General features: G+C 41.7%; 1 protein-coding gene across 2 annotated transcripts in view; it reads right to left on the bottom strand.

The window, feature by feature from the left end:
• Window positions 1-502: 502 nt before the first annotated feature.
• Window positions 503-27,717, bottom strand: part of SH3RF3 (SH3 domain containing ring finger 3) — a 631,222-nt gene continuing 604,007 nt past the window's right edge. For both annotated transcript variants that reach the window (XM_073590505.1, XM_073590506.1), the window contains 2 exons: window positions 18,616-18,950; window positions 503-1,996 (listed from right to left, as the gene is read on the bottom strand). In XM_073590505.1, coding sequence (XP_073446606.1) covers window positions 1,828-1,996; window positions 18,616-18,950 — 504 coding nt within the window. In that variant the 3' untranslated portion in view covers window positions 503-1,827. The remainder of the gene's footprint in view (window positions 1,997-18,615; window positions 18,951-27,717) is intronic.

Genomic DNA, 27,717 nt, shown 5'->3' with positions numbered 1-27,717 from the left:
ATTTTTCCTTGTGTTAAAGGGAATCCGCCAGCAGGATATTGCCATGTAATCTGACAGCAGCATGACATTGGGACAGAGAGAGCGATTCCAGTGGTGTATCACTTAGTTTACTAAGTGCAGTAGTTATGATATAATCACATTTTCTACATTTCAGATTTGGCGAGCTCAGAATGCCGAGCACTGTATATAGCCCTACCCAAACCACTGATTACAGCATTCTGTGTACAGTGTATAATGACAGAAAGCGGCTAATCAGTGCTGGAGACATAGCTGGACTAGGAGGCATGAGGCAGCTTATCCTGTAGTGATAATCTCCTGCTGATAAAACACTGATTGTATTGTATTGAAACAGCAAAATGCAGCCCAGTAAGTGACACCTTCCTGGACTCGGGCTCTCTTCCCTTACATCATGGTGTTCTCAGATTACATAGCAAAAGTCTGGTGACAGATTGACTTTAATAATAATTTGCCCGTCATAATTATTGCACTGATAGGTCTACATGTTGTTGATTATTTTAATGGCTTAGAGTAGATGAAGACTAGCCAGACATTGTATTTCATTAACACAGTTCCAGAACATTATCTAAATGAGGACACGATTTTACAATCTGTACACAAACATTTTCCTCACGGGGTTTGCAGTGTTCTTTTTACAAGCACATTTTACTATATCATTTTAACATGTATCTAACTAAATTCTCCTCCCCCTAAATGTGTCATTAATAAATATATGATTCTGAATTATTATTTTTTTTATACTTTAAATACTGCTTTTCTTCATTTCACAAATAACTTACAACTGCATTTACATATCATTTTCTTTGTCAGATTTTTAAGATTGTAGGAGATTTAAAAAAAAAAAACATGGAGGCTACCTTCCAAAAACATGCCAATCTTCTCCATTGGATGTGTCCTGGTTTACAGCACAGATTCGCTCAGTTAAATACAGCGGAGCTGTGACAGCAGACACGGCCCACGGACATGAGTGGTGCAGTTCATGGCAGCAGCTGTGTTTTTCAGATGTCATGCCTTGTCAAACCTCACCTTCCCTTCTCTACCTTTGTGCTTTCTTTTATTACGTTGGTTCTCGATGTCAGTTTTATTCGTACTGACAGATCATTGAGCGAAACCATTCAGCAAAATGTAATATGACTATAATGGATAATATCTAAAAATGTAAACATAATATAGAAACCTTCCTACCAACAACTCATCTGATAAGTAAATGAAAGACCAACATTCAATGGGTTGCTAAATATTCCCTACATCGTAACAGATTTTTTAAAAACAACAATGATCTTGTGCCTTTTATTGTGCAGGTATTACTGTAGAAGAATCTACCATAATCCGGTACATCAAATGTACAATGTGCAAAGCCCATTGGCCGATTCATATAATTTATTCCTCTTGCATAGGCAAGTAATAAGAACACTGCAGTGTATACAAATAAGTTAGCATACAATAAAAGATTCATTTGAAAGTAATTTCATTTATCATGTATACATCACAATTCGCAAACATGGTCAAAATGTGCATCTTCTCAGTTCATGGTTCCAAGCAGAAGGCACTACTCCAACATACCGAGGGATTTTGTAGTCTGCCATTTCTCAGTGATGGACATCCAACATACTTTTCTCTTTAGATCATAGGCTGATGGGCTAAGGGTATCTTTGGAAGTCAAAATGGCAACTCATTTTGTTTTGGCATCCGCTTTCTTTCTCTGATGTTTTGTGCTTATTGTGTGTTTTCTCCCACCATGTTTCCAACTTAGCATATGATACTTTGCTGGATGCTCCTTTGTTGTATTAGAAATGGTGCTTGACAAAATCAAAAACTTTCCACAAAGCTTCCAGGGAAAAGCCCTGTCCTTCCATTTCTCTGCAATGTGCCTTTATACCAACCATCTTCTCGCTTCTTGTGAACAAATACAATGTCGCCTTCTTTTAGTTCAATTTCTGCTTCACTTTGTGGTGGATAGGGAACAACAACTCGATATCTGAAATTCAGGACATTTAAGTGATAAATTAAAACAGTAAAACAAATTGACAGATATTTGAACATACTATTTGCATTAATTGTCTCTGTAAGTATATTAAAACCGTTGCATCGGACCAATAGTGATAGGATGACTGTGCCGACTGGATGCAGTCATGTAAAAGATGGCATGAATGTTTAATATTGGTTTTAATAGAAGCAAATCTATTAAAAGAACACTAAAGACAGAAAATGCATGCAAAACTTAAATAACGCTACCAGCTTAGGCTTTAGCCAATAGATTAAACTTATTAGAAAAGTAGTAGATGAGGGACACTCTTGATTTGTGCCGAAATGCATCTACTGCTATAGATCTAAGACGTCTATTTCTCAAACTCCAAAGGAGTTGAAAGAGAGATGGTACAAGGGCGATCATGTCCTTGGATGCTGCCATAGCATTTAACAGTGTAGAATGGAATTATTTGTCGGTGGTTTTGAAAAAGATGGGCTTTGATCCCTACTACATTGCTTTAACCAAGCTGTTGTATCATTCCCCAGTTGCTAAACTTTGAGTGAATGGCCAAATCTATGAGACTATCACATTTCGGAGAGGGACTAGACAGGGCTGTCCATTGTCACCCGTCCTCTTTACTTTGGCCATTGAACCCTTGGCGTGTCACCTAAGACAGTCAAAGGGTTTTACTGGGTTTAGATATGGAGAAATATGGAAGCGAGTGAGCCTATATGCAGATTATATGCAGATTTTTAACGGAACATCTTAAACGAGTCCAATAATGTCAGTTATAACAAACTTCGGAAGGATGTCAGGTTTATCAGTCAATTGGAACAAATCTGTCCTGATGCCAATAGATCCTCTGCCCCATTTTCCAAGAGTGGAAAAATCTCAATTACAAATTGTTGACAAGTTTAACCCCTTAACCCCCGGAGGTATTATCATTTTTGCATTTTCGTTCTTTGCACCTCTTCTTCCCATAGCCATAACTTTTTTATTTTTCCGTCAATATGTGAGGGCTTGTTTTTGTGGGATGAGTTGTACATTTGAACGACACCATTGGTTTTACCATGCTGTGTACTAGAAAACGGGAAAAAATTCCAAGTGCGGTGAAATTGCAAAAAAGTGCAATCCCAGACTTGTTTTTTGTTTGGCTTTTTTGCTAGGTTCATTAAATGCTTAAACTGACCTGCCACTATGATTCTCAAGGTCACTACCAGTTCATAGAAGAACTTGGCACACACATAGATGATTGCAAGTGAAAAGGGGGTATTTTAATAAGATACAGTACATACAGTAAACGTTTCGGTCACAAACGACCTTCGTCAACGTACTATATAATGTACTGACTGCACTTGTATACAGGGCAACCTGTTCATAAGGGAAAGATGCTAGAAGCATAAATGGTTAATTAGTCTCCTTGTAAAAGAGCCGTTGGTGATAACGTGGATCGGTAAATAACCTAGACACGGTTTCCACCGCTTGCAATCACTTGCAATCATCTATGTGTGTGCCAAGTTCTTCTATACTAGTATATGGATTGGGATCCTACTTGTGCACCACCACTTTCTAGTTGTGCTACAACGTTTTCATACATAACTACCAGTTCATAGGCACTAAACATGTCTAGGTTCTTTTTTCTCTAAGAGGTGAAAAAAATTCCAAACTCTGTTAAAAAAAGAAAAAAAATTGCGCCATTTTCTGATAACCATAGCGTCTCCATTTTTTGTGATCTCAATCTCGGGTTGGGTGAGGGCTTATTTTTTGGGTGCCAAGCCGACGTTTATAATGATACCAATTTGGTGCAGATATGATCTTTTGATAGTCCGTTATTACATTTTAATGCAATGTCGCGGCGACCACAAACATAATTCTGGTGTTTTGTTTGACTTTTTCTCTACCTACGCCGTTTAATCTTTTTTATTGATAGATCGGGCGATTCTGAATGCAGCAATACCAAATATGTGTATGTTTGATTTTTTCATTGTTTTATTTTGAATGGGGCAAAAGGAGGGTGATTTGAACTTTAACATTTTTAAAAAAAATTTTTTTATATTTTTTAAAGACTTTTTTTTTACTTTTGGCATGCTTCAATAATCTCCATAGGAGACTACAAGCTGCTTTAGCCCAATCGGCACTGCTACATACAAGCGATGATCAGATCGCCTATATGTAGCTGAATTATTCACTTGCTATGAGTGCCGACCACTGGTCAGCGCTCACAGCAAGCCAGCAGTGACAACCATAGAGGTCTCCAGGAGACCTCTGGTTGTCATGCCAACCCACTGATGACCCTCAATCACATGACGGAGGTCACCTGTGGGCGGATTTCCGTCACGGTTGCCGGAAGCACATGATAAATGCTGCTGTCAGCGTTTGACAGCATTATTTAATGGGTTAAAAGCTGCGGATGGATCGAGATTCCACCCGCGGCTGTTCCGGGCACTTGTCAGTTGTTTAAAACAGCTGACATGTGCCGGGAAAGATGTGGGATCACCGTTGGAGCCTACATCAAAGCGAGGGAGTCCGACATCGGCACACTATTATGCTCGATGACGGAAAAGGGTTAAATACTTGGGAATAACTGTCAGTACTAAGCCTAAAAAGTATGTAACATTAAACGTAGAACCTTTGTTAGATCAATTTAGAATTAGGGTGAATGCACGGTCCAAACTCCCGCAATCAGTTATAAGTAGAGGAAATCTTATCAAGATGATCCATATGCCACAATTGTTATATGTGCTACATAGCGCTCCTTGGTGGCTACCTCCACACATACTTCGTAAAGTACAAACCATATTTAGGGTATTACTATGGAGTAAACAGCATGCTCGAATAATACTACAAACTTTACAACTTCCAGTAATAAGAATGAGGGTGGATTGTCTATTATTGATCCATGGTTGTAAGTTATTACATCCCAACTACAACACTTCCATGGATGAGGAAATAAAAATGGCATAGGCAAATCGGGTGCTCTTCTTATACAGAATGTGAAATGGGCCTTTCTTCTGTGTATTCATAGAATTTAAGAGTTGAAAGGGACCTCCAGGGTCCTACCCCCTGCTCAATGCAGGATTCATTAAACCATCATAGAATCATAGAATGTTATAGTTGGAAAGGAATTCTGGAGGCTGGAATTCCTCCCAGGGGAAATACTCTTGGTCCCTCATTGGATTTAAGGAATACACTAAATACATACTGCTATGGTGTAATCAAACTCTGGGTGAAGTGTCAAAGCTAAAAGGTTTCTCTGACTGGGAGCAAAAGAAGGCTCTGGGCAATCTCTGTTCTTAAAAGCTTTCAACAACTCCAAGAGGAATTTAATTTATCACGTAACTCTTTTTACCAATATCTACAAATCCAACATGCTTTCTCTGCGCAATCAGGACTGATAGACCTTAGTATACAACATCATCCCCTAATAGATCCCCTAAGCCTTCAAGCCTACAGGGTCCTCTCTCCTCCAGTACCAGTCAGTGACTGGTATTGTTTAAGATTATAGTATTTGTTTTTATAATTTTGTATATCCCTTTTCACATTTAAAACGCCATGGAATAAATGGCACTATAATAATAAATCATATTAGATACTATTGCTGCTTTAGGCCACACAAAGGGTTTAATCTCTACCATATACGGTATAATGGCTTGTGGGAGTATTCACCTCATTGGCCTTTTACATATTTTGTTACATTACAACCTGTGTTTAAATATTTTTGTAATCGGATTTGTGTGTGATACATCAACACTAAATAGCCTAAATTGGTGAAGTGGGTAAAATATAGGTATAAATTAAATGTATGGAATCAAATAGTTAAAAAATGGCATGTGCATATGTGTTCACCCCTTTTGCTATGAAACTCCTAAAAATTTCTGGTGCTAGCAATTACCTTCATAAGTCACATGCTTAGTGAAAGGAAGTAGACCTGTGTGCAATCTGAGTGTCACATGGTCTGTCAGTATATACACACCTTTTCTGAAAGGCCACTGTGATGAAGGAGCAGCCGCCATCTTGGATATGGAGCATAATGCTCATCTCATGTCTGAGCTTGGCCTGTCCCAGTGACGCCATGGGGCTTCAATTAGAATATACCTGTCAGCTGGACACAGAAATACACATCCATTGTCTCTCCCAGCCACTCCGACTCCATCCTAGGATCATGGATTATGAGCACACCTTTCGAGTTACAGACTCATAAAAATATCCGCGTGACCCTGAGGAAATCACTCATCTGTCAGTGCGACTCCCGAGTCGGTGAGGGCTCTGGGACCTGAGATATAGAGATTGGCCCTCCACAGCGACCCAATGGGGCCGTTTGCTCTCCACACGACAGGCAAAACAAACCGCATTCACTGGTACCTCTCGTGTCCTGATCCGATCATCCTGGAGAAAGTTACCCCTTTCTTAAATATTGGGAATGAATTCTGCAGGGAGCTAAAGGGTGGAGATTATTAGCCCACCCTCTGACACAGGGGGGAGGAACCCATCATGCTTAAGAACTGAGAGCACATGGCAGACTCATCCACCCTCACAGAAGAACCAGATGATGATGATCTAACAAGGAACTGGGGACGGATCTGCCAAGGGAGCAGCGGCACGTGCTTTGGGGTCTGTCCAGCAACTAAGATTCTTATACCTGTGGACTGCAGAGCTCCCGGCATCCACATGCAACCTACAACCTGGTAAATTGACCTCCAGCTTAATATCTCTAAGTCTTGTACCATTATTGTTAGATTTTACTCTGACTGCAAATCCACTGTAATTCTATTGTATAGCTTACTGTATATTTCTGTAATTATCTATTGCGCCCTTAAGGCAATTAAACCATAAAATTAATCTTGGGCTGATGCTTTTACTCTGATTACAAATCTTAGAATACCCAGTGGGTAACAGGACATCCTCCCCGGCGGCCATTTGCTCTAGGTGCAGTTCCCTCACTGACCTGAGAGACAAAGGGGGCGCCGGAGAGCTGTGCCTGTGTAGTTACGTCACATTGGTGATGTGGGAGAAACCGGTCTCCTTCACAGCCACAAAGGCTGCAACACCATTAAGAATGAGGCACCACTAACCAAATAACACCTTAAAGACCAAGGAGATCTCCAAACAAGTCAAGGACAAAGTTGTTGAGACGTACAAGTGAGGGTTATAAGTTATAAAAAATATCCCAATCTCCGATGATCCCCCAAAGGACCATCAAATCCAATATCATGAAATGGAACACGGTACCACAACAAACCTGCCAAGAGAGGGCCGCCCACCAAAACTCTCAGCCTGGGAAAGGAGGGTATTAATCAGAGAGGCATCACACAAAGAAAAGGTAACCCTGAAGAGTTCCCAAGCAAAGACTGGAGTATACATCCATATTACTACACGCCATAGAGGTGGCCTTTATGGAAGAGTGGGCAGAAAAAAACCCTTTCCATACACGCATAAATTGTAAGGCTCATTTTGAGATTGCCAAAAGACATGTGGGAGACTCCACAATGTATGGATGAAGGTGCTATGTTCAGATGAGACCAAAATTGAACTTTTTGGCCACTAAGGCCTCTTTCACACATCAGTTTTTTGCCTTCAGGCGCGATCCGGCTTTTTTTGGAAAAAACGGATCCGGCAAAATGCAATGCCGGATCCGGTTTTTCCCCATTGACTTGCATTAGCGCCGGATCGTGCCGGATGGCATTGCGTTTCATCCGTTTTTTGCCGGATCCGGCAACTTGTCTCATTCCGGCGTCTTGAAAAAACGTCTACTGTAACGTTTTTTGTCTCCGGCGAAAAAGCCGGAAGCGCCGGATCCAGCGCTTCCAGCTTTTTGCTACAATGAAAGTCTATGGGCGCCGGAATGCGCCGGATCCAGAAAAAGACGGATCCAGCAACCGGATCCGGTTTTTGTAAGTCTGCGCATGCTCAGATCCAATTGGCCAGCCTCCAGGAACAGAGACGGATCCAGCAAAAAAACGGATCCGTTTCTACAGTTCTCCAAAATTTATGCCGGATCCGTTTTTTCTAAAAAAAGCCGGATCATGCCTGACGGCAAAAAACTGATGTGTGAAAGTAGCCTAAGGTACAGTATATGCTATGTTTGGAGCCAAACCAACACAGCTCATCACCCCAAAAACACCATGCCCACAATGAAACATGATGGTGGCAACATCATTCTACAGGGATGTTTTTTGGCAGCAGGAACAGGGAAGATGGTCCAAGTCAAGGGGAAGATGGATGGTGCAAAATACAGGGATATTCTTGAGCAAAACCTGTTTCAGTCTGTCAGTGGTTTGAGACTTAGATGGAGGTTCACCTTCCAAGAAGACAATGACCCAAAGCATATTACAAAAGCTACACTTGAGTGGTTGGTTTAAGGGGAAACGTATAAATGTTTTGGAGTGGCCTAGTCAAAGCCCAGACATTAATCAAATTGAGAATCTGTGGGGTCCGACTTGAAGATTCTGTTCACCAGAGGAAACTATCTAACTTGAAGGAGTGGAGCAGTTTCGCAGTGAGGAATAGGCAAAAATCTCAGTGACAAGATGTGGAAAGCTCATAGAGACTGTAATTGCCAGAAAAGGATGCTCTGCAAGTACTGATTTTAGGGGGTTTGAATAGTTATGCACACAGAAGTTTTCAGTTATTTTGTCCTACTTGATGTTTGCTCACAATAAAAAGAAAACCAAATGTTCAAAGATACTCCTGGGCTACCAACAAAATCTTCTCATTAGAGCTAGAATACGGTATATACAATGTTACTCCCTTGTCGTTAGCCCCTTTTTTCTCCCTCCCTCGTCCTCCCCAGACAAATTTGATACTCCTTTATTCTAGAAATGCACTGTAAATGAAATTGATTCTATCAGGAATGTTGTGATTTGGTTAAAAGGATGGCTAAGGATTGGAAGTTGTGATGTTTTATGATATGGAATTACATGTTATACATGATAACTAACAATGGAAAAATTGTATTTAGAGAGTATTCAATAAAAATGATTTGATTAAAAAAATGAAAAATGTCTGAGGAATCAATTCCTTAATTTTTTTTGCTTTCTTTGAAGATATTTTGTCTCCTATTATAGTTATAACATAAAAAAATCAACCATGTCTCAGAATATCTGCTCTGACTCCTGCTCCTTACTCTTTGAGTCTAGCTATAAGGGACCAAGGATAGCAAAGCCCTTCAGCCAGGCACCAACCAAAGCAGAAACTAATAAGCAAGTGCCTAGCCCCTCTGTCCTCTGCGGAAGCTCTATAAGACTGACTAGTTCAGGATCATGCAGAAAACACAGCAGAATAACAAAGGAAACAATACTGTATTTCTTGTTTCATTTAAACATTCATTTCTAGGTTTACTTATTCTTTTTTGATTATTCCCCCTGATAAGCCTTTATTGTGTCCTCCAAAATAATCTTAGAGATTCCTCATTAAAACTAAAGAATTCTTACAGATGGCCAGCAAGACTAGTAGCAGATAACAACGTGGCCACTTTATGTACTGGAATTTTTAGCATCAAAACACAATTCCAATAACAATGGTGCAAAGCCAACTCTAGTACAAGCTACTTATTACACATCTCAAGCCCGGCATAGTAGAGGGAGACTATCTGAGGCAATGATCCTAAAGAAAGATCAGTAAGTACTGGCCTGGCAGGAGTATTGTAAAGAGACGGAAATTTATGTAAAGCAGAATCTATGTGCGTATTAAATACATCATACGCAAAGTACAGTCTTCAACAGTGAAATTGCATCATCAAGAAGGAAAGTCATAGAATTATGGAAATAACAGGACACAGAAATACACGCACTTATACACCTTGGCATGTTATTAATAAGGTTATTAATTGTTGTCACACAAATGTTCTGCCATGCTGAATACACTTGGACACGCAAGAGGGTACTATTACAAATGAAAATATAATGTATATAGAATGATGCACATTGTTTGTAAAGGATATATAGAGTAACTACATTTCTTTTGACATGCATTATTGAGTTTTGCATAATATTTCTCCCGAGCTTAGGGTTAACCTCTATTGGTATGTGGAGTGTGTAAAATTATAGCTTTGGTCTATTCATGCCCTTTAAAGTGTTGATTAAAAAATGTTTACTGAAGCGCTATAATAGTAAGTTGAATAGTCCAGGTTTTGACACCTCCTATAGGGTAAGATGAGCTAATGTAATGGCCCTTCCCTTTATCAGCTCACTGGGTCAGTCAATCAATGTACGACAATTCTTCCTTACTCCTTCCCTATGACTGTACAGGTAAATGCATTACTGAGCAAGAACAAAAAGTGAACCAATACTTTGTACATAGATAGAAGAGATTTAGGGTTTCCCAGCTTGAGTTAGAGGTCCAGGCAAAGGCCTATCAAGCTGACTTGTGATGAGACCTCACCCCACTGTTTCACCTTGATAAGGCAATTCTGTCCACTTTGCTATTTCCCATTTTTATGGATCTCCCAGAGACCTGTGCCTTCCAGGATGCCAACTCCAGAGATACCATTCTAGAAGAATTGTTACTTGGTGTTAAGGGGGTTTTACACATAGCGATAGCTATAACGTCACCGATTTTGTGAGATACTTACCTCCGACCGGCTCCCCCGCTGGTTATCGCTGACCGCGCGAGAATGTCTTGCTCCATTTCTCGTCGTCCGCTTCCTGCTGGGCTTCCTGCTGGCGCCGATGAGCGATGCATGGAGGCGGGCGGGAGGACGTCAGGATCGCTGTGTGTGAAAGGTGAGTATCGTGCGCTGCATCGCTGCTGCATCACTGTGAGGTCTGCCTGTGTGACGGCTCACTAGCGATCATTTAGCGATGCACTAGCAATCCTGACCGGGTCGGATCGCTGGTGCATCGCTAAATGTAAAGGGGCCTTAAGCCTATGAAGTACAATGAATTAACATCTCATTCAATTTCATTTATGAGTAGAGTTGAGCGATACCGTCCGATACTTCAAAGTATCGTATCGGATGGTATCGGCCGATCTTTAAAAAAAGTATCGGTATCGCCGATTCCGATACCGGAAGTCCCATTCAAGTCTATGGGACTTCCGGTATCGGAATAAGAAAAACCCTTTCCTGCCCTTGTACAGCCTCTCTGGGGTCTGTACGGGCCTTTCGGGGGGCTGTGCCGGCCTGCCAGGGGGTCTGTGCAGGCTCCGGTGGTCTGTGCCGGCCTGCCGGTGGTCTGTGCAGGCTCCGGGGGGCTGTGCCGGCCTGCCGGGGGGCTGTGCCGGCCTGCCGGGGGGCTGTGCCGGCCTGCCGGTGGTCTGTGCAGGCTCCGGGGGTCTGTGCAGGCATCGTCCGATGGGACTACAAGTCCCATCGGGCGATGCCTGCTACCATGACAGTGATTGACACATTAGCCAATGATGGGACAGTAGTAGTCCCATCATCCGGCTAATGTGTTAAATGTAAAAAAAAAAAAAAAAAAAAAAAAAAATTACATGCTACATACATACAACATGCATACTACATACATGCTACATTCATACTACATAAATACTACATGCAACATACATACTACATATATACTACATGCATGCTACATACATACTGCATGCTACATACATACCACATATATACTACATACATACTACATGCATGCTACATGCTACATACATAACACATACATACTACATGCTACATACTACATATATACTACATGCATGCTACATACTACATGCTACATACATACTACATATATACTACATGCATGCTACATACATACTGCATGCTACATGCATGCTACATACATACTACATACATACTACATGCTACATACATACTACATATATACTACATGCATGCTACATGCATGCTACATACATACCACATACATAACACATATATACTACATGCATGCTACATACATACTACATGCTACATACATACTACATATATACTACATGCATGCTACATACATACTACATGCTACATACATACTACATATATACTACATGCATGCTACATACATACTACATACATACTACATGCTACATACATACCACATATATACTACATACATACTACATACAATACATCCATACAATACATACATAGACATACAGTACATATAACATAGAGTAACATACTTACCAATACTTGTCACATTGTTCCCCGAAGCCATTGTCGTCTACGGAATAAATATTAACATAACAAACCACAAAAATACTCACCCACGATCCGAAGCAGTCCACGAGTGTGTCCCACGACGATCTTGGGTAGAGAACTGCAGCATCAGCTGTTGCTGCCGTTCTCTACGGGCTGCAGGAATCCAATGACGGAAGGTAGGTATCCTTCCGCACTGTATTCCTCCGCCACTTAAAAAAAAAAAGTCCCTAGTCTCACTTTATGCCATTGCTGTGTGGGAAATTCCCACGCAGCAATGGCATAAAGTGAGACTAGGGACTTTTTTTTTTTAAGTGGCGGAGGAATACAGTGCGGAAGGATACCTACCTTCCGTCATTGGATTCCTGCAGCCCGTAGAGAACGGCAGCATCATCTGATGCTGCCGTTCTCTACCCAAGATCGTCGTGGGACACACTCGTGGACTGCTTCGGATCGTGGGTGAGTATTTTTGTGGTTTGTTATGTTAATATTTATTCCGGAAAAGACAATGGCTTCGGGGAACAATGTGACAAGTATTGGTAAGTATGTTACTCTATGTTATATGTACTGTATGTCTATGTATGTATTGTATGAATGTATTGTATGTATGTAGTATATATGTGGTATGTATGTAGCATGTAGTATGTATGTAGTATGTATGTAGCATGCATGTAGCATGTAGTATGTATGTAGCATGCATGTAGTATATATGTAGTATGTATGTAGCATGTAGTATGTATGTAGTATGTATGTAGTATGTATGTAGCATGTAGTATGTATGTAGCATGCATGTAGTATATATGTAGTATGTATGTAGCATGTAGTATGTATGTAGTATGTATTGTATGTATGTAGTATATATGTGGTATGTATGTAGCATGTAGTATGTATGTAGCATGCATGTAGTATATATGTAGTATGTAGTATGTATGTAGTATGTATGTGGTATGTATGTAGCATGTAGTATGTATGTAGCATGCATGTAGCATGCATGTAGTATGTATGTAGCATGCATGTAGTATGTATGTAGTATGTATGTAGTATGTATGTAGTATGTATGTAGTATGTATGTAGCATGCATGTAGTATATATGTAGTATGTATGTAGCATGCATGTAGTATGTATGTAGTATGTATGTAGTATGTATGTAGCATGCAGTATGTATGTAGCATGTATGTAGTATATATGTAGTATGTATGTAGCATGCATGTAGTATGTATGTAGCATGTAGTATGTATGTAGCATGTATGTAGTATGTATGTAGTATATATGTAGTATGTATGTAGTATGTATGTAGTATATATGTAGTATGTATGTAGCATGTAGTATGTATGTAGCATGCATGTAGTATGTATGTAGTATTTTTTTTTTTTTTTTAACATTTAACACATTAGCCGGATGATGGGACTACTACTGTCCCATCATTGGCTAATGTGTCAATCACTGTCATGGTAGCAGGCATCGCCCGATGGGACTTATAGTCCCATCGGACGATGCTTGCACAGACCCCCGGACATCAGCACAGCCCCCCGGCAGGCCGGCACAGCCCCCCGGCAGGCCGGTACAGACCCCCACAGGGTGCACAGCCCCCTGGCAGGCCGGCACAGCCCCCCGGCAGGCCGGTACAGACCCCGGGCAGTCCACACAGCCCCCCGGCAGGCCGGCACAGCCCCCCGGCAGGCCGGCAGAGACCCCCGGAAGGCCCGAAATGACGGCGCATCATGATGCGCACACACCGCGCATCATGATGACGTCAGGCCGTCAATCAACTGAACTTCCGATTCCGATGCCGAATTCCGATATTGAAAAAATATCGGAAGTCGGTATCGGAATTCCGATACAGCAAGTATCGGCCGATACCCGATACTTGCGGTATCGGAATGCTCAACACTATTTATGAGTGATCCAATTAAAGGAAGGCTAGGACACCTAATATGAGTAAACACTGACCTCTTGGAACTATTATGGTTGAAATTGATGAGATGCATAGGGAACAAATGGCTCAGCTTCCTAGGTGAGTGCTACACACAACCAATGTATATAAAGCTTCCACAGCACTGTCACGTTTCCTTTTCCGCCTGATTATGCCATCACAATTATGTCTAAGTGTGTTAAAAACTTACCTAGAGCCAGTGCAACTAAATAACCAGTAATTATCATTACTGAAGCAATATATAGTCTTAGTTGCAAGCTTATTTTAGCGTCACAGTTATATACAATCGGCTGCTACGATAACAGGTTGTGGAGAGTGTTATTTCAGTACGTGTTGGACACACATTATTAAAATTAGGGGTCAAAAATAAAATTATTTGAATAATTCAGGATCTTTAAAGACAGTCTGTCAGCACAGAATGACTATTCATACCAAGTACAGTCGCTTAGTGCGCCCTTGGTGTGGCCAAACATTAAGTGTACCTTCCCACTTACTTGTTTTCCATCCATCTCAGCCCTTCTCTAGCTCTATAAAGCCAGAGCTGTAAATCAAAGAAAATGGGGGAAAAAGAGAAGAAAAACAAATAGGTGGGAATGTGCACTTAATGTTTGGCCATGCCAAGGGCACACCAAGTGCTTCTGCTTGATTGGAATAGTCATTCTGTGCTGACAGATTCCCTTTAATCATTAACTATCTTGGTGAACTTAATAATTTTCAAGCAAGAAAATAAAATTGGGTTTACATTTTGTAAGGAAATTAAATTATATTTTCGTGTATATTGTAGATAACGTGACTTAAAGATGATATTGTGTGGGCTGCATGTGACTTCGAACCCATGTTAATTAAGGAGTATTTCAACTTCTGAGCCATGCAGTACTCTATGAGCCCTCTTAGACACCGACACAAGCCCCTGCCTTCCAGATGTCAGCTTGTGACAGTGAAAAGTAAAATTAGCTCAAGAAAATCATTGTGTGCTGCAGATGAGTTTATTAGCTTAGCTAGAAGTGTCATCGTGTTGTGAATACATAAGAAGGGACCAGTTAACGTGAAATTGCTTAGATGGTTTTAGTGCCTGGCACTATCTTTCCAAGTGAATGGAGAGAGTAATAATTCTGCATTGACAGCATAAAATCACATCAATGGCCACTTTCACAAAAGACTGAAATCACATTTAAACATACTAATTTTAACTCAAAAAGAGTTCTACGTATTTCTTGGGAATTCATTTTTTAATATATGTAAATTCATTTTGAGTCTTTAGAATGAATTTTCTTGTGCTTAAAAGAAAATGTCCTTGACCTGTGTAGGTATTTTACTGTGAAAAACTTGTTAAGATTCAGATGTTCTAGAGGTGACGGGAAAATATTCCCTTGGAGTCTCCATGTAGAAAATATTTAATACTTTAAAGTTCCAAGAAAAATCTAATCACATCTATTGACCTAATATACTGTTGGAAACCGCTCATCTTTGGTGCTTATTTGAGCTGGAATCACTATATATAAATGTGTATGTTCTCCCCATGTTTCCTGCAGGTAAAAGATGCCAGTAGGGTAATTGGCTTTAAATGAAATTGTGCCCATTTGTGTATTTGAAATGTGCACATTAGAAACTGAGCCTGTAATATACTTACTTGGCCCTTTCCTGTAATAGCTGCCTATGCTATCGTGAGCCACCACTTTTACTAATTGATTGGTGATGGAGGAAACCAGGGCAGTGCTTGTATCATTGCTGGGCAGTGCGCTCAATGCCCAGCCTGGCCAGTGGAGCTTAGTGGCCTGTGGCAGAGCATGGAATCCTTTTTATATTTTCTTCTGATGAAAGTTACAGGTGCTTTTCACAAAATTAGAATATCATCAAAAAATTAGTTTATTTCAGTTCTTTAATACAAAAAGTGAAACTAATATATTATATAGAGTCATTACAAACAGAGTGATCTATTTCTAGTGTTTATTTCTGCTTATGTTGATGATTATGACTTACAGTCAATGAAAACTCAAGCGTCATTATCTCAGTAAATAAGAATAATTAACAAACAAAACATCTGCAAAGGCTTCCTAAGCATTTAAAAAGGCCCCTTAGTCTGTTTCAGCAGGCTCCACAATCATGGGGAAGACTGCTGACTTAACAGATGTCCAGAAGGCAGTCATTGACACACTCCACAAAGGAGCGTAAGTGAGACACGCAGAAATAGTGCTAACTGCTTCTGCTTCAAAATCATCCAGCAAGTAGAGGTAGTTAACACAGTCACAGGAGACAGGGAGTGGTTAGCAGAGCCCCAGGGGGATTATGGGAAACCTGATTACATTCTGGCAGCAGCCAAAAGTGATGAGTGGTGTATAATCTGTCCCTAAAATATGTTCAGGCAAGTGAACCAGAGGGACACAGGATTCCATTACAGAGTGGAACTGGGATAATCCCTATACTGCTACTGGAGAAAGCCTATCATGAGCAGAAAGATAAATACGATAAGAAGTTGTGTTACAGGGATAATCTCCCTCAGCAAACCCTCCCCCCTCCTCCATCTCACTGTGCTAGAAGAAATGCTGTGTACTGCTGTGCCTTTGTATTGTCCTGATCTGTGCTGAACTGTGCTAACAAGAGACTGTTAGTCAATGTGCCTCTAAGAAGCAGCTGTACTGTTTTAAAGTCTGTACTTAAGAGACTTGAATTGTACTGAATGTGCTGTGACATTAAACTACACTGTTCATGTTCATGAGGACTCTATTATTTGTATATGTGTGAGCAAGTGGATTCATCTTGTGCCTAAGGGAGCTGCAGTACATGGTCACCCTGAGTAACGGTTCCCCCAGAGTTCCAAAGAATTCATGAGACCTGTTCCGCCCCTATCTGAACCTAGCGGCATGCACGTAACATAAGCCACAAAAGGTCATTGCTAAAGAAACTGGCTGTTCACAGAATGCTGTAACCAAGCATATTAATTCATAGTTGAGTGGAAGGAAAAAGTATGGTAGAAAAAGATGCACAAGCAACCGGGATAACCACAGCCTTGAAAGGATTGTTAAGAAAAGGCAATTCAAAAATTTGGGGAAGATTCACAACGACTGTACTGCTGCTGGAGTCATTGCTTCAAGTGCCATCACACACAGACATATCGAGGACATTGGCTACAAGTGTTGCATTCCTTGTATCAAGCCACTCATGACCAATAGACAATGCCAGAATCTTCTTCAATGGGCCAAGGAGAAAAAGAACTGGACTGTTGCTCAGTGGTCCAAGGTGTTGTTTTCAGATGAAAGTAAATTTTGCATTTCATTTGGAAATCAAGTTTCCAGAGTCTGGAGGAAGAGTGGAGAGGCACACAATCCAAGCTGCTTGAGGTCTTGTGTGAAGTTTCCACAATCAGTGATGGTATGTGGAGCCTTGTCATCTGCTGGCGTAGGTCCACTGTGTTTTATCGAGACCAAAGTCAGCGCAGCCATCTTCCAGAAAATTTTAGAGCTCTTCATGCTTCCCTCTGCTGACAAGCTTTTTGGAGATGGAAATTTCATTCTCCAGTAGGACTTGGCACCTGTGCTCACTGCCAAAAGTACCAATACCTGGTTGAAAAACAACAGTATCACTGTGCTTGGTTGGCCAGCAAACTCACCTGACCTTAACTTCATAGAGAATCTATGGGGTATTGTCAAAAGGAAGATAGGACCCAACAAGGCAGATTAGCAGAAGGCTGCTATCAAACCAACCTGGGCTTCCCCAACACTACAGCAATGCCACATGCTGATCACCTTCATGCCACGCCACATTGATGCAGTAATTGATGCAAAAAAAGCTCCGACCAAGTATTGAGTGCATTTACTGAACATACATTTCAGTAGGCCAACATTTCAGATTTAAAATAATTTTTCAAGCTGGTGTTATAAAGTATTCTAATTTACTGAGAAAATGACTTTTGGGTTTTCATTGGCTGTAAGCCATAATCATCAACATCAACAGAAATAAACACTTGAAATACATCACTCTGTTTGTAATGACTCTATATATGAATTTCACTCTTTGTATTGAAGAACAGAAATAAATTAACTTTTTGATGATATTCTAATTTTGTGAGAAGCACCTGTATATTTATTCTACTTTTATTCTACTACTGTTGCTAGATTCCTGATCACTATTTCTGATACCTGACCTGCCTCACTAACTACCACTCTGCTGTGTTAGCTGGATAGAAACTTTGACTGCCAACTTGCTTAACTAGCCAGTAACTACTTGAGGATGAAATGCAGCCCAGTGGGTTTTGCAGAGAATGACAGATCTCTATACAGTGATGAAAGGCTGAATACAAAACCATTCCCTGGGACCTACTTTGTGGACTGCCTAGCATGAAAAATGTCCATGGAAGCCCTCTTAAGAATTTCCATAATCCAGGAACAGTGCTCATAGCAGAGCCACACTAAGGAAAGGGACTAACAATTTCTCTACAATACTGCAGAATATGTTGATGTTATATACACAATATAAATTAAATCCTCAATTTTAACCATAAATGTGGTTATATCCCAATAACTTATAAATTTCAGCTGTATGTTTTCTTTCCATTACTCAAACTAACAAGTTAGCATCTAATCAAACATTATTATTTGTTCTTACCTTTCTCTGGAGAGTGATTTAGGTTCTGGGCGTACGGCTACCATTGCACAGGCAGGCTGTCTTACTGGAGATGGAATTGAAAAATTTAGATCTAAAGAACCAGTTTTTCTGTGTAGCGGGTGCATTCCCATTGCTCCCTGCATTTCACTTTCAATGGGACATGACCCCGCTCTTCCATGATTGGTTATTGAGAACTCAAGTCCTATTGCACCTTGAATTACTCCTTCCATCATAGCCTGGGGATCATGAGTTGGTGAGATAGAAGGCGGAGAACGGGATTTCTTTTTTGCAGAGGCTCCAGCAAGAAGTTTCAGCAATCCACCCTTTTTTTCTCTCTGGAAGATAATATATTTAATATTTAATTATACAGTGACAGGGTGTATAGGATACATTAAAAAAATAACCGCACAATAGAAAAACTATTTGTCAACACATACAGTATATAAAATTACTCTATCTATTGCATCACAGGGGCACTGATGTGCGCATAGAAAAATAGAATGTAGCGCCCCTATGTCAGCATGCTGTTAAGGCATCTGTCAAAAAATGATAGCTACATTAAACAGGTTAACAGTCGCAGATGGAGCTACGCTCCACTTGTGGCTTTTAGAGGCAGGGCCTGCCTGTGTGTCATAGCCATTTTCTGCCAGGTATGAGGCTCCATACACACACTATAGCCTTGAAAAGTACATGTACGCCAAATGTCAGTAAGGAGTTAAACCACATGATTAATATGGTGTAAATCTCCTTCATGATGCCAAATTAGTTCTGAGTCATCAATGCATGGACTCCACAAGACCTCCGAACAAATCCTGGGTGTCTGGCAGCCAGATTTGGATAGATGTATGATTGGTTTTGAAGCTGGAGTATATGCAGTCCACAAGAACAAACTCAACTTTTGTCATGTTTCTCAAATTAATCTTAAACATTTTTTGCAGGGTAATAATAATAATAATAATAATAATAAATTTTATTTCTATAGCGCCGACATATTCTGCAGCACTTTACATTTCAGAGGGGACTTGTACAGATGATAGACATTACAGCATAACAATAATCACATAGCTCATAACAGATACCAAGAGGAATGAGGGCCCTGCTCGCAAGCTTACAATCTATGAGGAAAAAAGGTAGACACGAAAGGTGGGTGGTAACAGTTGCCTTCATTGTTCGGACCAGCCATAATGTTAAGTGTGTAACAGTACAGACACAGAGGGCTGATAGATGCATAAAGCATGTGGGAACATGATGCGGGAACCTGGTTATGGTAAAACTTTTGACTGTGCCACACAGGGATTGTTAGGTTAATGTGTTGAGGCGGTAGGCCAGTCTGAATAAATGCGTTTTCATGGCACGCTTAAAATTGTAGGGATTGGGGACTAATCGTATTGACCTGGGAAGTGCAGTCTAATGAATTGGCGCAGCATGTGTATAGTCTTGGAGACGGGAGTGGGAGGTTCTGATTATTGAGGATGCTAACCTCAGGTCGTCAGCAGAACGGAGGGCACGGGTAGGGTGGTAGACTGAAACGAGGGAGGTGATGTAGGGTGGTGCTGAGCCATGGAGTGCTTTCTGGGTGAGGGTAATAAGTTTGTACTGGATTCTGGAGTGGATGGGTAGCCAGTATAATGACTGGCACAAGGTAGAGGCATCGGTGTAACGATTGGCGAGGAATATGATCCTAGCTGCAGCATTCAAGACAGATTGGAGGGGGGAGAGTTTGGTAAGAGGGAGACCGATTAGAAGAGTTACAATAGTCCAGACGAGAATGAATAAGAGAAACAGTATGAGTTTTTGCGGAGTCAAAAGTAAGAAAAGGTCGACTTCTAGAAATGTTTTTGAGGTGCAGATAACAAGAGCAAGCCAGTGATCGGATGTGGGGGGCAAAGGAAAGCTCGGAGTCAAGTATGACCCCAAGACAGCGGGCATGTTGCTGGGGAGTAATAGTGGAACCACAGCCGGAAATGGCAATGTCAGGTATAGGTACATTAGTAGCGGGAGGAAACACAAGGAGCTTAGTGTTTGACAGGTTCAGTTTCAGATATAGTGAGGACATGATGTTAGACACAGCGTTTAGACAATCACTGATGTTTTCTAAAAAGGCAGGTGTGATGTCAGGAGAAGAAGCATATAATTGGGAGTCATCAGCAGAGAAATGGTACTGGAAACCAAATCTACTGATTGTTTGACTAATAGGGGCAGTGTACATAGAGAAGAGGAGGGGGCCTAGGACTGATCCTTGAGGAACCCCAACAGTAAGGGGAAGATGAGAGGAGGAGGAACCAGCAAAAGATACAGTAATGGAGCGGTCAAAGAGATAGGAGGAAAACCATGAGAGAACGGTGTCCTTGATGCCGATGGAGCGGAGCATAGTAAGGAGGAGCTGATGATCCACAGTGTCGAATGCTGCAGAGAGATCCAAGAGAATTAGCATGGAGTAGTGACCATTAGATTTAACTGTTAGTAGATCATTAGAGACTTTAGTGAGTGCAGTTTCAGTACAGTGTAAAGAGCGGAAACCAGATTGGAGAGGGTCGAGAAGAGAGTTATCAGAGAGATAGCGGATCAGACGGGAGTGGACCAGGCGTTCCAGGAGTTTAGAGATGAAGGGAAGATTAGAGACAGGTCTATAGTTAGCGGCACAGTTTTGATCGAGGGATGGTTTTTAAGTAGTGGATGTATGATGGCATGCTTAATTGAAGAGGGAAAGATACCAGAAGAGAGAGAGAGGTTAAATATTTTAGTTAGGTGAGTGGTGACAGCAGGGGAAAGGGACTGGAGGAGATGTGACGGAAATGGGTCACTAGTGCAAGTGGTTGGGCGAGAAGATGCAAGGAGCCTGCTTACTTCTTCTTCTATGACTGGATCAAAATCAGAGAGTGAGCTAGATGCAGTGGGGGAGGAAGGAAAATGCATGGTATAAGGTGATTGGGAGATAATTTCCTGTGGGATAAGGTCAATTTTTTCTTCTGTGGTTGGGGCCTGCACTCTTGGGTTGAGCAGGGAATGAAAAGTGTCAAAGAGACGTTTAAGGTTATTGGACAGTGAGGTGATGAGGGTGTTGAAATAGGTTTGTTTGGAGAGGTGAAGGGCAATGTTGTATGTTCTAAGCATAAACTTATAATGGATGAAATCTTCGTGTAGATTGGATTTTCTCCACAGATGTTCGGTGCACCCGGTGCACCGCTGCAGGAAACATGTTTCCAGGGTGTGCCAGGGTTGTCGCCATCTGTGTCGTTGTTGTTCTATGTATAGGAGATGCAAATTCATCCAGGGCACTTTGAAGTGTTTCATTGTAATGCTTCAGTGCAGAATCAGGACATGAGAGGGAGGAGATAGGGGCCAATGAAGACTGGTGTTAATGGCCTGTATGTTTCTATAAGTATGGACAGTGGGGTTGACCTGAGCGGCCTGGCAGTTCGTGATAGAGAATGAAAGAAGATTGTTGTCAGAGAGCGGGAGAGGGGAGTTTGCGAAATCATCCACTGCACAAAGCCAAGAGAAGACCAAGTCGAGGGAGATTCCATCTTCATGCGTGGGGGAGTTAGTATGCTGCGAAAGGCCAAATGAGGAGGTTAGAGATAAAAGGTGAGTAGCAGATGGGGAGAGGGGAAGAGCAACGGGGATGTTGAAATTGCCCATGATGAGGGTAGGGATGTCACAGGAGAGAAAATGTGGAAGCCAAGTGGCAAAATTATCCTACTAAAAAAGACCACTGCCATTAGGAAATAGCATTGCCATAATGAGGTATACTTGATCTGCAACAATGTTTAGGTAAGTTGTACACTTAAAAGTAACATCAATATACAGTTGTGCTCAAAAGTTTACAAACTCCGGCTGAATTTTTGCTTAAATGGCCTTTTTTCAGAGAATTTGAATGATAACACCAAAACTTTTTCTTCACTCATGGTTAGTGGTTGGGTGAAGCCTTTTATTGTCAAACTACTGTGTTTTCTCTTTTTAAATCATAATGACAACCCAAAACATTCAAATGACCCTGAGCAAAAGTTCACATGCCTCATTTCTTAATACCGTGTACTGCCCTTTCTAGTATCAATGACAGCTTGAAGTCTTTTGTGGTAGTTGTGCATGAAGTTCTTTATTTTCTCAGATGGTAAAGCTGCCCACTCTTCTTGGCAAAAAGCCTCCAGTTCCTGAAAATTCATGGGCTGTCTAGCATGAACTGCGCGCTTGAGATCTCCCCAGAGTGGCTCAATGATATTGAGGTCAGGAAACTTAGCCACTCCAGAACCTTAATTTTGTTAAGCTATAGCCAATGACAAGTTAACTTGGCCTTGTATTTTGAATCATTGTCACGTTGGAACATCCAAGTACGTCCCATGTGCAGCTTCTGGGCTGATGATTGCAAATTTGCCTCCAGTATTTGCTGAAAACATGCTGTATTCATCTTTCCTTAAACTTTAACCCAGTTTCCTGTGCCTTTGTAGCTCACACATCCCCAAAACATCAACAATCCACATCCGTGCTTTACAGTGGGAATGTTTATTCCTTTCATCATAGGCCTTGTTGACCTCTCTCCAAATGTAGCGTTTATGGTTGTGGCCAAAAAAGTTACATTTTGGTCTGATCACTCCAAATTACCTTGTTCCAGAAGTTTAGAGGCTTGTCTCTGTGCTGTTTTGCATATTATAGGTGAGAAACTTTGTGGCATTTGCGCAGTAATGGCTTTCTTCTGGCAACTCGACCATGCAGCCCATTTTTCTTCAAGTGCCTCCTTTTTGTGCATCTTGAAACAGCCACACCGCTAGTCTTCAGAGAGTCTAGTATTTCAGCTGATGTTATTTGTAGGTTTTTCTTTGCATCCCGAACATTTTCCTGGCAGTTGTGGCCAAAATTTTTTTTGGTCTAACCTGATCGTGGTTTTGTTTTAACAGAGCCCCTGATTTTCCATTTGTTAAACACAGTTTGAATGCTGCTGACTGCGATTATCAATTCCTTGGCTATAATTTTGTATCCCTTTCCTGTTTTATACAGTTCAACTACCTTTTCCCTCAGATCCAGTGACAATTGTTTTGCTTTCTCCATGACTCACAATCCAGATATGTGAGTGGTTGAGTAAAAGATGCATGAGTCTGTCTGGATCCCAGAAACTCACTCAGCTTTTATGCACACACACTGATTACAAGCAAACAGGTCACAGGTGAGGATGTTATCTTTAGTAGCAATTCAAACTCATTTGTATCAACTTCTGTGCATGTTATCAGTCCAAAATCACCAGAGTATGTGAACTTTTGATCAGGGTCACTTGGATGTTTTGGGTTGTCATTATGATTTAAAAAGAGAAAACAGTAGTTTGACAAAAAATGGCTTCACCCAACCACAAACTATGAGTGGATTAAATGTTTTGATGTTATCATTCATATTTTCTAAAAAAAAAAAAAAGGCCAAGAAAGCAAAAATTCTGCTGGGGTATTTAAACTTTTGAGCACAACTGTATATGTCAGTACTCAAGACTACCCAACAGAACATTGACCAGAGAATCCTACTGCCTCATCTACATGTACCTAACCATATACATGATGTTAAAGGAAGAATACAGAACAGACCACTTCCTTCCAGTGCTCCATGGTCTAGTTTTGATGGTCATTTGCCCATAGCAGATACTTTCAGGACTGACATTTTAACTTGCTGTGATCACACAGACCCACAGGCAGCAATCTGTGATGCAGACAAGATGGATTAGCATATTCTTATACCTGCTTACTAGCTAACTTGCTATTGCATACTGGGAAAACTCCACAATGCCTGTCAGTTTGGAGATGCTCTGACAAGGTCACCTAGGCATCAAAATGTAAACTTTTTGCAAAGTTACTCAGTTCCTTACAATTGTCTAAGTCACTTCTTTCACTTAATTTGGTTTAAATGTTATGGCTGATTGGCTATATATATGTTATATGGACAAAAATATGAAAGCACAGGGTCCTGTAATGTGATGCCACCATTGCAACAAGCTATTTTGAGATTTTTTACCCCAACAAAATATTACACAATAAACAGTGAGTGTTGTTACTGGTGTGTGGAAGAGTTTGGAGGTATAGCCCCATATCCACAAAGTAGCAGACCACGTAAAGTTAGAGTGGAGTCGCTGAGTGCTGAGGCGCATAGTGCATAAAAGTCATCAACCCACTGCTAATTCAATAACTGTCAAGTTCCAGACCTCCTTGGGGATTTACACCTGCACTAAAACTATGTTATGGGAGCTTAATGGCATGGGTTTCCATGGTTGAGCTGCTGCTTGCAAGCCTTACATTTTAAGCACAATCCAAGGCATCAAATGGCTTATAAATCATGCTGCCACCGAACTATGGAGCAGTAGAAACATGTTCTGTGGAAAGACAAAGCATTGCTTTTTTTTCTGTCAGTCTGATGGATGGATCTTGGTTCAGCAAATGCTAGAATAATACCTGCCTGCAGAGGTGTACCTAGGGGGGGCAGCTGGGGCATGTGGGTGCAGTCAAGCCACCTAATGCGGCAGTCCGCAGTGTCTCCCCAAGCGGCTGCACTCTGCTGACCCTCGGAATGTGAGTCGGCTGTTCTCTGTGTCGGCTGTCAGTTTGACAGCCGACACAGAGAAGCTGCAGAGCACCAGCTCCCAGGGATCAATTGTGCTCGCGTGTAAGACGCAAGTACAATTGAAGCTCTGATCGCTGGGTCAGAGCGACACCAGCAGCATGATCAAGGTCATGTGATCATGCTGCTGACATTACTCCCCGCCCTGCAGGTGCACACATTGGTGGTAAGTGCTTCAGAAGATTAAGTGCAGGGGGGGTGATTTAGCTTGGGGATGGGGGGGATTTAATGTGTGTGGGGAGATTTGGAGTGTGGATGGGGGATTTAATGTGTGTGGGGAGATTTGGAGTGGGGATGGGGGGACATAATGTGTGGGGGAAGATTTGGATTGGGGATGGGGGATATAATGTGTGGGGGGAGATTTGGAGTGGGGGATTTAATGTGTGTGGGGAGATTTGGAGTGTGGATGGGGATTTAATGTGTGTGGGGAGATTTGAGGTGAGGATGGGGGATTTAATGTGTGGGGGGAGATTTGGAGTGGAGATGTGGGGGATTTAATGTATGGGGAGATTTGGAGTGGGGATGTGGGGGATATAATGTGTGTGGGGAGATTTGGAGTGGGGATGAGGGATTTAATGTGTGCAGGAGATTTGGAGTGGGGATAGGGGGATTTAATATGTTGGGGAAATTTGGAGTGGGGATGGAGGATTTAATGTGTGGGGGGATTTGAGGATGCAAAATGAGGAGCAAAGGGGGAGATGCAGGTCATGTATGAGGAAACAGTATGGGGGGCATGTATGAGGAAACATTATGGGAGAATGGGGGCATGGATGAGGAAACAGTATGGGGGAATGGAGGACATGTATGAGGAAACAGTATGGGGGATGGGTGCAGACAGTGTGGTGAGTGGAGGATGGGTGCAGACAGTATAGGGAGCGAATGGGGAATGTATGCGGACACAGTATGAGAAGTGATGGGAACAATGTATGTGGACACTGTATGGGGAGTGAGGGTGATGGGATGTGTGCAGACACAGTATGGGGAGTCAGGGGTATGTTTGAGGGGGTAAATATATGAGGAGACAGTATGGTGAACAGGGGGGATGTGAGAGGAGACAGTATGAGGAGTGAGGGGAATAGTGTGAGCTGACAGTATGTGAGGAGAAAAGCGAGTGGGCACAGAATAGAGACTGAGTAGTGGGGCCGTAGTATGGGGCGACATTGTAAGGGTACAGCCAGGAGGGACAGTATTCCAAGGAGGGGGAGTGTGATGAAAGGGTAGAGTATAGAGACTGAGCCCTATAGGAAGGACATTGTTAGAGGACAGTGTGAAAAGGGGTCCAGTATGGAAAGGAGAGGTCAGTGTGGAGGGCATGTACCATAAGAGGGACAGTGTGGGGTCATATTTTGTACAGACAATATAGTGAGGGGCAATTATTTATTCAGGGGTTCAGGGTGGGGCAGATATTTTTATTCAGGAGCATTATAATGACACTACTATCTTTAAGGGCATCGTGTGGGGATGTGCTGCTCAAGACCGGAGAAGATGGAGGTCTGCAGAGTTGGGCTGTGGATGAGAAAACTCATGGAGTCTGGACAAGATGAAGACAAGAAGGAGAACGACTCCAGAGACTACGTCATCTATAAGGTACCTGGATGTAAATATTATTTGTGAAACTGACTTCTCATGTTTTTATTTATGTTAGGAGCATTAAAGGGGTTGTCCAGGTTTGTGATGAGTCTGCAGTCATTTTATGTGACTGAAGACTTCTGAATTCTCACAGTGCACACTGCACATTGTTAGGATTTTCTGGTACCGGTGATTTACATACATACATGCGGTCACATATTGACTAGACATGTGTGGTCTCATTCAATGAAAATGAACAGAGCAAGGCCGGGCACGACTAGTCGGAATGTGGCCAGAAGTATAAAAATCACATGCTTGTGCTGACATGACTGTCCACTCTTGCCACCGGCAAGGGAGATTCCTAAAAGTGGGCAGTGAGTTGTGAGAATTCAGAAGCCTGCAATGTCAGGATTCAGCTCTGCAGGTTCCAATAGTCATCACATGGACACTTCACTTATATGCGACTTTCATACTTATGGTCCTGTGACCACTAGCTTCTCTTCCTGCTTCTCTCAGTTTTTCACTGAACATTGACAGCAATAGGGAGAGCATCTCCTTGGTACATGACTAAGTTTACAAATCGCATATGTACTTGGGGGGGCGCCAAACTGAATTCTTGCCCCGGGTGCCAGAAAGCCTAGATACACCTTTGCCCGCCTGATAGAATTGTGCCAACTGTAAAGTTTAGAGGAGAAGTGAGAAATGTCAAGATTCACCACTCACTGTGTCATAGTCGCAATGAATGACAGCTCATCCGCCCTATAGTATCAAGGTGGTGCTGAGCTGTCAGTATTGTGAGTGACAGCTCAGCTGTCCAATATGGGCAGGTGTGTGCTGAGCTGTCAGTACTGTGAATTACAGTCCAGCCTCTAAGCAGGGCAGGGGTGTGCTGGGTTTCTTCCATGTGTCTGGATGATTACGTGGTGATATAGCTGGCTGTCA

The sequence above is a fragment of the Dendrobates tinctorius genome, unplaced genomic scaffold (genome assembly GCF_039654945.1).
Source record: "Dendrobates tinctorius isolate UK_male_01 unplaced genomic scaffold, ASM3965494v1 ptg000117l, whole genome shotgun sequence".
Lineage (NCBI taxonomy): Eukaryota > Metazoa > Chordata > Amphibia > Anura > Dendrobatidae > Dendrobates > Dendrobates tinctorius.
The sequence above is the reverse complement of the archived record's forward strand: the minus strand, read 5'-3'. Positions and strand labels throughout refer to the sequence as shown.